Consider the following 13,196-nt stretch of genomic DNA (forward strand, 5'->3'; position numbering starts at 1 on the left):
ACTGCTGTGCATCAAAACGATGACGCATGCGCAAACGACTCTTGTAGTAATTGTTGTTGACAAGATATTAGGCCTATACCTCGTTGGAAGTGTGATACAATGTATGTCAATTCATCAAATTTTATTTGCAAAGTTGTTATAAGTCAAGTTGAAAGCATAACAGGCAACGCTTATATAAGTTCTCTCCATGAAATGACCAAAGTTATATAAACAGTGAGAAAATATTTTAGACATACATATATTAGAAATGAACAAAATAACACTAAATATAACTCCTATTAGCACAAAAATACGGTAAATATTAAGTAACTTTTGAAAGAAACATCTCACACAAGTGTGTTATTGGTGTTGATACGACATTATACATTTATACTTTGATATGAAAATTCTAATCCGATTCAATCCATTAATAGAAAGTAACATCAATCGTGATATTTATTATGTATGTATTCATGACTAGAAATTACATGGAGGAAACAGTAAGGCGTTATATCGATAACGGAACTGTCTGCAAATCCAATAAAGGAGAGATGAGGAAAACAAAGGTGACACTTACATCAACATTTCTATAGCCTCGTCTGATTTAGGCACATGGTGTCTCTGACTGGTCAGGAACAAACGGTAGTTGATCTTCCTGACGATAGACTCGACAGCACTAGCCTCCAGCACACCCACACGGATATCAAGCATCTGAAATGAGATCCAACAATGTCTTTCTTTATAAAATACACCACTTTATTAATTCCATCGGCTTTATCTACAATAAATCAAGATAAACATGATGTTTGTTGGTATGAATTAGTTGCATGCAATCGTCACCTTGTTATGTGCCACACAAAATTAATCAAGGTAAGATTCGTTTTAAATATAATTTCAGTCTTACTAACGTCCCTAACCTTCACATACACCAGCATACATTGCCAATTAGTTAATACAGAGTAGATTATAAACACATATGACAGCACTGTACCACATTGAACTAAAATAGGTGCCATATTTGCATATGCTACAGTTTTCTCCCTTTATATGATTCTACAGATGGTACAGACATATAGCGACTATAATTTTTACACAGAAATGCTGTCATGACTAATGGTAAAAAATACTGTACTCAACGTGTCACACCACTAACATCAAGTGTTGGCAATTCTGCTATCTTTATTAACTATCTAAATTGATTTGTAACGACCATTTACGATATATATAGCCACGTCTCCTTATTGCATGGTAAATTATTATCAGAGCACGGCATGTACTTAACAAATGATATACAGCTAGGCTATTTCTGCCCGTAAGAAGAGTTGAAAATTGTCCAGAAGGAAGGTCTTATCTCGGGTATCATTATTATGGTTGCTTGCTAACGCTGATTGTCAAACGTTTGTTCTGACAATGGACTGAATAAAAGATAAACAAGATGTTAGCGCCTTAAAAACAAACTCGATACAACAGAGCCAAAATTGAATTAAACTATATCATACAGATATCTCGTTTGTGATGTTGGAGACATCATACAGCTGATCCGTTCTTCTAGTTCTCGTCAGTGATGTTAGAAACATTATACAGTTGTGTCGTACTTTCCCCCCTCAAAAGTGTGCTTCATTATGTTTCGCGATATAGATCACATGTTCAGATACAATGTACTAGTAATAAGGGGCAGAGAAATCTGTAAGCTTATACACGGTCTCCTGAAAGTGACACGCGTCATCTGCAGGAAAATGAGGCTGACAAAAAATAAAAATCATGCAAAAAACGGACTGAAACATTAATGGTTTTGAGACAAGATAAAGCATTAACCAAATATGAAAATGAAACCATTTTACCACACAAAACATTGATATTATAAGAGAATGTTCAAATTGTCTTCTGTTTCAGTTCGTGTTATCTTACTGCCGATATTGTGTAGTTACGTAACATTCCAGATATTTGATAATTACAATTTTAACATCTCAAATCAAAATTCATTCCTAAAATAAATAGATCACAGTTCAATGGTTTCAAATCGAAATCGCTTCTTCGTTTCGTTTGAAAAGTGTTTAATGACCTGGCAAGTAATTCAAAACCATTTTGGTATTAATTCTCGAAGAACTTAACAAAGATTCCAACTTAACTAAATCATCAGATGGCCTTTGTCAATTGTCTTCCTAGGTTGAAAACGTGGATGATCATAAAAGACAGGCCTGCATTGATAAAAAAAAATAAACCGATGGTTGTCTTGTCTTCAGAAAAGAATATAAATTCATAAACGTGTGACGTAACCAATAAAGGAATGCTTTAGATTTGTACAAAATAAGAACCTTTCGCATTAAATGTCATTCAAAGTGGTTATGGTACTGTCAATACAATGTTGCAGGAAGCTACTTTTATTTATACTATATGTCCCGAAATGTCCTGCATGTTAGACTTGTAATCGATAGCATACATTATTTTTGATATTAAAATTAACTTATTTATTATTTATTACGCATGTCAATATTTCCATATTGTTATATACCATTGTTAATGTATAATGTATGCATTCTACATTTAGCATTTGAGATTGAAAACAATTGACAACACAGGGCTTCGATATGACGTTAATGATGAATATGGTGAAGTAAGGGGAAAACATAAGATTAAAATGTTCTTTGTAAGGTACATGTATAAAGTTTGGTTAGGGTTACAGACGATTAGTGTTACAGTAGACTTGTTTCATGCTCATTATGATTTCGAGAGTATCGTTTGGTAAGGATTTAAGTAGAATTGTTCCAGCCTCGTTCTAATTTTGGGAGTATTGTTCGATAAGGGTTATAATAGACTTGTTCAATGCTTGTTCTAATTTTGTGTGTATTGTCCGGTTAGGGTTACAGTAGACTAGTTTCATGCTCATTATGCTTTTTAGAGTATTGTTCGGTAAAGGTTATAGTAGAATTGTTTCAAACTCGTTCTGATTTTGAGAGTATTTTTCGTTTAGGGTAGATTTGTTCCATGTTCGTTCTTATTTTGGAATATTGCACTGCCCGAAAATGACCTGGATTAACACGTTAAATTGCTCTTTTTCACATCAACGGTTCCCATGAGAAGTCGTCTTTTGTTAATATTTTCAGACTCAAAAACAAAACAGTCGATTTCAATGAAATGAAAGTTTTACCATAACTTGTTTTAAACAATAGGCTTGCTGCTTTGGTGATACTCTCCAGCATTCAACTCGTAGGAATGGCATGGATGTGTACTTCTATAAAAGGTGGTCATTATCGTCCTTTCAGTAATCAACATTTGTATTTTGTCGTGCTGAGATGTCCCTTCCCATTCCCACAATTTCGGATATTTAGGAGTACTACACCGCGAATGACTCCTCCATGTATTACACAATACCTTATCTATATTCCAGTGGGATTTCCCCATGTAATCAAGTCTTATTTAGTTCCCGTGCCAACGCGAATCCAAGATAAATGCCATGTTTGACAAATTAGGAGGGAGAAGTAAAGCCTATTCTTTGTCACAGGAACTCTTGTTTTTATGGTTTCTAATTACTAAATGACATGTAAAGTTGACTTAAAAATTTGACGGCTTGCATGACTCGATAACATTTGAGCTACGCTGAGGTTTTATTGAAATAATCGAATATGACCGTTTCTTGATCATTACTTCATGAGCGGAAGAGGTGAGGAGTTGAGTGGCGGTACTTTTAGCTAACGAGGAGGGCATCGACATGCGATTTCTTGGCGTGGTATGGCTGTAATACAAGGAACCAGTGACATTTAACGGGAGCCTATTGAACCCACCATAGCAATGGTATATATCCTTATTATACATGTAAATGGAGATCCTTCTCTTGGGAAATTAAATCCAAGTTCAGGCGTTTTTATCACTTTACATAAACATGCATCTGATTCTTGTCTGACTTCTTGAATTTGATGTTGTTCACGGACACATGCCTTTTGATACGCTGGCTAGGCAATATAGTGTCTCGTTGTTTAATTAAGAAAAAGCACAGCTGTGCATTCGTCATGTAATGTTTGTACGGTCATGTGTGGAACACATCGATGTTATTGCGCGTGATGAGATACAAAGACAACCTTTATACAATATTAAGTATTTACAATAGCCACTGACAGTCGAATAGATACCCATCACGACTATCAATTCAAATGTACAGTTCCAGACGCGCGGTCATTTGGGCAATTTTTTCTGATTCGGAATGCCAATCACAACGCACGTTAGTTTGTCTTGTTAATGCGGACAGACACTGGTACTCGTGAATCTAGATATAACAGTAGATTCTACGATGGTGCGTGACTGTTAACGGCTGTGGTAGGTTTGCAATCCGATATTAAAGTTGATGACCTGAGAATGAAATGCGGAGCTTGTAATCTTTAGATGTGGTGGCATCATTGATTTTTACCATTGGGCTATACAGAACATGTGAAATGGTGTTTAGAAATAATGTCAGCTCTTGCAAAGTTATTTTGACTATCATTGTTGTCTGTACTCGGTTCCAAGTTGCCAGTTTCTCGTTGTGATGAGGCGCTCTTTGACAAATTTGGCACTTGATATGTGGAAATGTATCATATTTCAACTGTTCATCACACTATGTTGACAACCTCACAAATAAGATAAATCTGAGAGTGATCTCTATCGAGCATTCGTGTCATATTAGAAATCAATAACATAATGATCAATATTAATTACGATTAATGATAAAGTATTAAAGTGAAAATATCAATAAAAGATTCTCGCCAACTACAATTATGAAGTAATCTCTTATAAATGATTATTTTCCATTAGGATCAAGGAATACGATTGGGATTATCCGATGGTAACATGTTGAGCTCAGGAAAACGGTTGCATCCTTGTATTAAGGAACATTTTACTTGTACTTCCACGGCTGTTGGAATGGCTGCCACCATTCTAAGGATGAATCATTGTTACGATGATCTGCTTTAACCTTACTGCCTGATGTATACAATGGCTTATTTACCAACCGTGTGTTGTTTTATAGTTATACATGACAAACATATCATCCCATTATTCGAGGCCCAATCAAATTAATGTAAATGCTCTGTACTTATCTAGGAGGTACAATTGTGGCAGTATTTAGGTGATGGGTACTATTAAACAACATGTTGATCTCCTCTTTTATGGGTTCATGTTTGCTCAAAGATTCCGTCCATTGTCGTTTGTTCAAAGTATTAATGAGTTCCCTCGGGAGGTCTCGTGCCTAACCTATGGCCGTATAACTTCCGAATGTGATGGAGACTATAGGGATGTACTTTATATTCTGTAGCGTTCCAATACTCGCTTTAAATTTACGTGGAAAAGAAAACATGCGATAAGTAGCATATTGTGCGTCGTTGTTAAAACAGATATTAATCACGGATTTGTTTTTATTAACAAATGTCGCTGTCATCCTTTAATATCATGATTGTTTATAGGTTGTGGAACTGCGAGGATTTCTTTAACTAAGAACAACACAATCGCATGAACTACCTTTTGAAGAAGGATAAACAATGTTACACCGATTGTTTAACACTAACCCTAAGAATCATAACATTTTAAAGCCAAGCCCATTGCATCTTGTGATATAAAAACCTATGAACAATGACATAATTAACAATAATCCTATGAACAATTACTTACTTAACACTAACCCTATGAATAATGACATAATTAACCAAAACCTGATGAATAATGACATAATTAACCAAAACCTGATGAATAATGACATAGTTAACCGTTACCCTATGAATAATGACAAAATTAACACTAACCTTATGGACAATGAATTAATGATTAACACTTACCCTATGAATAATGACATAATTAACAATAACCCTATGAAAAATGACATTATCAACACTAACCCTATGAACAATAACATAATTAACACTAACCTTATGGACAATGAATTAATAATTAACACTAACCCTATGAATAATGACATAATTAACCCTAACCTGATGAATAATGACAGAGTTAACCGTTACCCTATGCATAATGACATAATAAACACTAACCTGATGAATAATGACATAATTAGCACAAACCCGATGAATAACGACATTTTTTACCCTAAACTTAAAAATATTGAATATCTAACCCCTTCCATACGTATATTGAAACATCTAACTCTATGAAAATTAATTATATAATCCCTACCATTTGAATATTGAGATATCTAGCCCTAATCCTAAGAATAATGACATATTCAATACTAGCCCTGTGATAAATGACATATACCATAACCTTATAATCCTATGAATAATGATATTATTTAACCCTTACTCTAAGAATCGTATGATATACGAAATTCATTATATTATGATCATAAACGACTCGGTTGTATAGATTTTGTTTTTCGATAGTCAAAAATAACAAAGAATACCGACACATTACCGTAATACCGTCATTATATCTCAAAATCGATCAAACGAGAGAGATTACGAACAAAAGAATTACATGGAGTACAATAACAATAAGACCAGGTGTCCCGGAGGGAAAGCGTTTTCTGGCTCTAGGTCAAATCCCTGTCGCGTCACATTCTTAAAACGAATACCAAGATTGTGACAACGGAACCACTAGGTAAAGGCAAAAAAGATGTTTATTTTCAATTTTAGCCGGATAAAAATATGCTCTATTATACTTTTTTTCGAAAATAATACCTTGAAATGAACACCCTTTACATTAGTTGTACGTGTGGTTTTGTTTCTTAAATAACTATGTTATCATGAAATGAAGTCGTATAACCTTTCTTAGAGTGATATCTGATGATTTAAGGGCCATTCCGTCGTTGAAATGAGTTTATACTATAAAAAAAAGATAAGTAAACGGGAATCGGTTTTTTCTCTCTCGTTTTATAAAAGTTATAAACTTAACCGTGATACAACATTCAAAGTCTTAAGATAACCCAAGGTGTTATTTTTCAAATTAAAGTTTTTGGAAATGTGACTTCGACTCGAAGTGCAGAAATTAATCGCCGCCAACGACTTTCAATACCAGCATGCGCAGACAAGTTCATGAACTAAATCAAAAATGACGGACGCGGCTCCTCGAGCCGAGGTAGCGATAAGTTAATGGGTCACTGAAATCGAAATCTACGAAGAAAGAAAAGGACACGACAAAATAGGGTTCGCCATAAAAAGTCGTATGCATATCGGAAACCAAATGGAAAGATGGAAGAGAGCGAAGGAGTCCTGGTCGGTCCAGTCAAAATAAGAATTGGCATGGCTTCTGCAGGATACTCGACTCGACAGCCTGACAGGTTCGTAATGAAGTTTTGCTCTAATAAATTCGTTTTATCTTGGTACGTAATCTGTAGCCATTTCCTTCCTTTACATGTATGCCACACGCTTTGTTTTTATGCGACTCTATGCACGTGTTAGTTTTTGTGTGTAATATTTTTAATGTTTTGATATCCTTTACTTATTTTCTAGCTATGCACATACCATAACATCGGTAATTGAGGGAAAACGAACTATACTTTGGTTTGTTACCGGGTGTCTGTGGTGTAACGTGATATGTAAATGAAGTTGAGGAGGCGTTGAATATTTTATGAAATATGATATTTATTCCATCACAGTTAGTCACACATATGAGTGTAAGCTTCTTTCATTTGTAGATCTTATAAACTTCTGTACAACTCATATCTACCGTTCGAACGAAGGAATGCGCCTTTGATATTACATTATGCTAGAATAAAAACGTGACCTCACTATGTTGTTTTTATTTTTATCGCATGAAGAGAAGTTATCTTTCCTTTATTGTTATTCATTGCTTGGTTGTTTTTCTGGTGTCATTGACCAACGTTGCTCCCGACACAGGTAGATAATACAGAACGCCATGTTTATACAGAAAGCTATATTTATACTGAACGTTATGTTTATACAGAACGCTATGTTTATACAGAAAGCTATGTTTATACAGAACGCTATATTTATACAGAATGCTATATTCATACAGACCGCTATATTTATACAGAATGCTATATTCATACAGAAAGCTATATTAATACAGAATGCTTTATACATTTTAAAAGGTATATTTATACAAAACGCTATATTTATACAGATCGCTTTATACAGTTTAAACTGTGTATTTATAAAACATGGACACTATGATTATACAGAACGCTATGTTTATAAAGCATGAACGTTATAAACGCTATGTCTATACAGCTTGATTAGGCTATTTTAAATGACCTGATCAAGGAGTCAGAAATAACCTATAAGTGAACCATTGTCTTTTATGATGTAGGGTATATTACAATAGACACTTCCTTTGTCCAGTTTGTTACAGCAATGGAAAGTCCGCGATATTAAGCACTGATATTTGATTCGCGACCATCATCTAGGAAGTGGGTTTTGCGACCTTCATCTGTGAAGAGTGATTCGCGACCTTCATCTATGAAGTGGGTTTTGCGACCTTCATCTGTGAAGAGTGAATCGCGACCTTCATCTATGAAGTGGGTTTTGTGACCTTCATCTGTGAAAAGTGAATCGCGACCTTCATCTATGAAGTGGGTTTTGTGACCTTCATCTGTGAAGAGTGATTCGCGACCTTCATCTATGAAGTGGGTTTTGCGACCTTCATCTGTGAAGAGTGAATCGCGACCTTCATCTATGAAGTTGGTTTTGTGACCTTCATCTGTGAAGAGTGAATCGCGACCTTCATCTATGAAGTGGGTTTTGTGACCTTCATCCTTGAAGAGTGATTCGCGGCCATCACATGGATTACTGCCGATATCACTAAAGGCAGCCATTGAAACGTCATCATTTTTACAGCGTACCTGTAATTGTTCCACACTGAGGATTCGAGTAGGTTTCCAGTGTAGAAGGGACAATGCACCCAGTATGTCAAGCTTACTATGTTAGCTTTGTTTTGTAATGAACATGAAATTACATAATAAGGTGTTATAGGCGAGTAAGTTAATATTCATAACCAAGTTATGTTGGAATGTTCCATGTTTAGAAACAATTACCTTTTTTCAATTTTGAGAGGTCTCCTTTTAAACAGCAGGCGTGTTAAATATTTATGTGGATATATACGTATCGACCATACAACATAGGATGCTAGTCACATGAACTTCAATACTCGAAGGCCAAAAGTGTTAGAAGTCAGATATTGGAATCAGCTTTTTATGTAATTATGCTTACTTTATGCCTTTTCTACAGGTTTATTCTACTTTTAGAAAACAGACCAGTTTAGTCCTCACCTTTTCCACTATGCTGTGTATATAGTATATAGTATGGGAGTGGCTCTAGAAAGTGAACGTCATCTGTATGTTCAGTCCGGGAAAGATGTCTCCACACGTGAGACAATTTGGGTTTATAAATATGTTACTGAACTGATCTACCATGTGTATTAGAGGGGTATCTTGTGCTGTGATGGATAAGCATCAATGAACACATGTATGTCAAAACTGTGTTACTTTACATAAGCTCGTCCGATTAATCCTTTCATGATATCAATTTAATGTAGGCATATGTTTACACATTGTATTCGAAGACAGAAAGTGCAAGGTTTGCATGTCTTTTGAACACATCGAGGAGACAAATGTGTTTCGCTTGCAAAAAAAAGAGTCTATTTATGTAATGTTACTTGCTGTGTATGCTGTTAATTCCAGTGCAATTACACAGTCGATATAAATGTATTGCCGGTGTTTTGCAGAGAAGACTAGCAGGGAACACATCTTGTTAACGGTATTCAAGTTGTGAGCGCCTTTCCTTTTCGTATCCTAGCAACGTCTTTGTCTGGTGCCTCTATTTATGGTGTATCACCTCCACAATGCCTGTGAATATTTTGTTAAAACACATTTCTGGTTATGGCTGACATACACTTTATATGTCTCCAGGGGTGTGCCTGTACATTTGACATTTGTAGGGGAATCAGATAGACTGTGGACAAGTCCTCGGGAAAATGTCAACCTCATTGGATTCGACATTGCCACGTATTATGGCAAATCTGTCCCGCAATATACGACTGAGGCGTCATAACGTGATAAAGAGCGCGACACCTAGCTAGTCCCGTCGGCGCTTCCATCCCGATGCCATCTTCCTATGTCACATGTTGAGAGTTTTCCCTGATAAGATAATATGAAGGTTGAGTCAGCAGATGAAAGGGTCAGTCAAAGGTTAGTCTAAAGTGCCATCACACCGTCATTCTGACAGAGACAGCGATTATACAACCGATCACCCCGGGCAGTATAAAATGGTCTGCTCTCACAAACACAGAGTGACTTGGACTATTTTCAGATGTTTTGCAAAATTCTTATAGCCATTTTAATCGGATATAAGTTTTTCACCTTTTTATTTTTATTTCCCTGTACATAAGCTTTAAATTGCAGCCAGATATTGTATAAAACGATAAACACGTACTAGTATTAATTGACATTGGAATCAAAATCAAAATTTATAACTATACGGTTTATTTACGACGGATAAGGTCTGTTATTTGGTGTGGATAACTTTGATACAAAAGTTGCTTGATATTAGATACAACTAACCACGACCTTGCGGCCATATTTTGTACCATGGAACTATTAACCTGTCAAACAAAAGACAACCTACTGCGAAAAATACCTTAAAACAACTAAATCAATTACATCATCGATCATTCTCTATCTGTTTTATATCATTCTGGTTAAATGAAAATGTCAGATGATGACACGAGGCCGCAAAGATACGTATCGATATAGTTGCAGCTAGGAATGGAATCTATCGCTATATTACACAGGAATCGTCGCATTTCCAGCCATGTTAATTGCATTCGTTTATCGAACGCACTGCCGGTTAATCTTGACCCCTCCAAGCCATCCATCACTTCCGGTTAATACTGAATAGTGGCCTGTTGTCTATCCGCCATTATATGACATAACAACAAGAGTGATTTGTCATTAAAAATTACAGTGTCTTGTTTTAATGGCAAATGATAATGACATTACTGTGATGCTTTACTTTTTTTGTTCCATTCCTGTCTTTGATCATCAGTATTGGGCGTAGTATGCTTCGCAACAAGATGGTGTCATTTTGAAGGAGATTCTGAACACTATATTCCACTGTTATCTGTTGTAACCTGGTTGCAACACCGTTGTTGAATTGGTATTTGGTTACACTTAGTGGTGTACGCAGCAAACTTCCCTGCCTGGGGGTTTCTCGTTACCTTGCTGGTGGACAATTATCTAAAGGGTTTCAACGATACCCTGATGGTGAACTATTATCCTGGAGTTATCCGTTACCCTGCCGGGGGATCATTATCGCCGGAGTTGCCCGTTAATCTACTTGTAGACTATAACCCCTAGGGTTTCCCCATACCCTGCTGGTAGACTATCATCCCCCGGGGCTCCCGATACTCTGCTGGTGGACTTTCATCCCCCGGGGCTCCCGACACCCTCTCGGTGAACTATTTTTGCCATTAACATGACATTTATGAATTCTTTCGAACAGTGGTAACATATCTGAATATATGAAGGATGTGCTGTTCTTGTTGAATTTTCTATCGTCACAATTTACCACATTGTTTGAATTATCCTTTGTCCCGATTTACCACATTGATTGAATTATCCTTCATCCCAATTTACCACATTATTTGAATTATCCTTCGTCGAAATATACCACATTCTTTGAATTATCTATCGTCCTGAATTACCACATTGTTTGAAATATAAACTGTCCGTAATTACCTTCTTGGTTGAATTATAAAATCTCCCAAATTACCTTCTTGGTTGAATGATCCATTGTCCAAATTTACCACATTGTCTGAATTATAAACTGTCCCAAATTACCACATTGTCTGAATTATAAACTGTCCCAAATTACCACATTGTCTGAATTATAAACTGTCCCAAATTACCTTCTTGTTTGAATTATAAACTGTCCCAAATAACCTTTTAGGTTGAATTATCCACTTTTACAAATCACCATGTTGATTAAAAAATCGAATAGAATCACCCCCTTTGTATGTTTAAAAAAATGTTTAAAAAAATGTTTATGTCCATTTTGATTCCCCTGATTTCCCTAACGGACTTCCACACTATCGGCCCCTTGCATCACTGGCGTGTCTTGGAGAAACAGCTGTACCCTCTGTAGGAAGGAGTTCATTATTTGGTATTAACTGTAGAGGTATTGTATAATTGTGTGTATCTTGTTCATTTACATGGACTAAAAACCGACAGATTTCACAAACTATCGTTGCGAACTGTCAATCTAAAAAGAAGCAGTGATGATATGGTTTACTGACCAATAATACGATAGCAGATTAAATTGCGTGAGAATATCTTTCTACTCTGAAAAATAGAGTAACATCTATATATCGGTTGTTCTTGATAATAGAGCTACATGGAATTTTCGTTTTTCGTTGTTATGTTTTGTAGATATATTAAGATCTCGTTATTCAAGATAATATATCTATATTAAGATCTCGTTATTCGAGATGATGGAGCTACAGTAAGAGCTCATTTGTATGGCTGTTATTTCAATGTAAAGACCTCTTTACAATGTATGATAGATAGATATTATACCCTCCTAACTCCTGATAAAACTCGTGATGATTATATATTGTTATTCTCTGCACTGCCATGCCAGCCATAATTGAAGATAATAATTATGATTAATAATATATCTAGAGTTCGATGAGGAGAATCATATGAGTATTACCAGTGTCAGATATCGCAATAAAATTGTATGGTATCTCTGATTAACGGACCAGGGAATAGCCAGGCCCTAGATTTGAACTGTTGGTCTGATATACAGGTCGCTGACACTACTAACAATGATATATTGACTAGTCAGTCGTATACCGTTGAGTACATACAACTTTGTGGTAAGGTAGATGTGGGCGCCAATTATGGAAAGTTAGACTTTATCATCTTAACTTAAAACAGAGAATACATAATGAAGAAGTATAAGGAACGTTCGAGCGGATGTTTGGTAGGAACAATGATTTACCCTAGAGCCTTACATATCCTGGTGGCTAACATTCTGGTAATTAATCCTGCTTACTCTCCAATCATGAATATCCTTGTAGTAATGTTACTTACCCTCGAGTCATAAATAACCCGATAGTTAATATTACCTACCCTCGAGTCAAACATATCCTGATAGTTGATGTTACTTACCCTCGAGTCGAAAGGAGCTAAGAAGGCCGCCACCAAGGCAAAGGCCAACCGTGGTACTGACAAGAAAAGGAGGAGGAAGAGGACGGAATCCTACAGCATCTATATCTTC

At 35.9% G+C, this 13,196-nt stretch overlaps 1 protein-coding gene across 1 annotated transcript in view; it reads right to left on the reverse strand.

The window, feature by feature from the left end:
- LOC117326399 (glutamate receptor ionotropic, NMDA 3A-like) overlaps window positions 1-13,196 on the reverse strand; it is a 59,346-nt gene that overhangs the window by 20,216 nt on the left and 25,934 nt on the right. The window contains exon 3 of the mRNA XM_033883146.1: window positions 557-690. Within this exon, the coding sequence (XP_033739037.1) occupies window positions 557-690 (134 nt within the window). The remainder of the gene's footprint in view (window positions 1-556; window positions 691-13,196) is intronic.

This window comes from Pecten maximus, chromosome 4, assembly GCF_902652985.1.
Source record: "Pecten maximus chromosome 4, xPecMax1.1, whole genome shotgun sequence".
Lineage (NCBI taxonomy): Eukaryota > Metazoa > Mollusca > Bivalvia > Pectinida > Pectinidae > Pecten > Pecten maximus.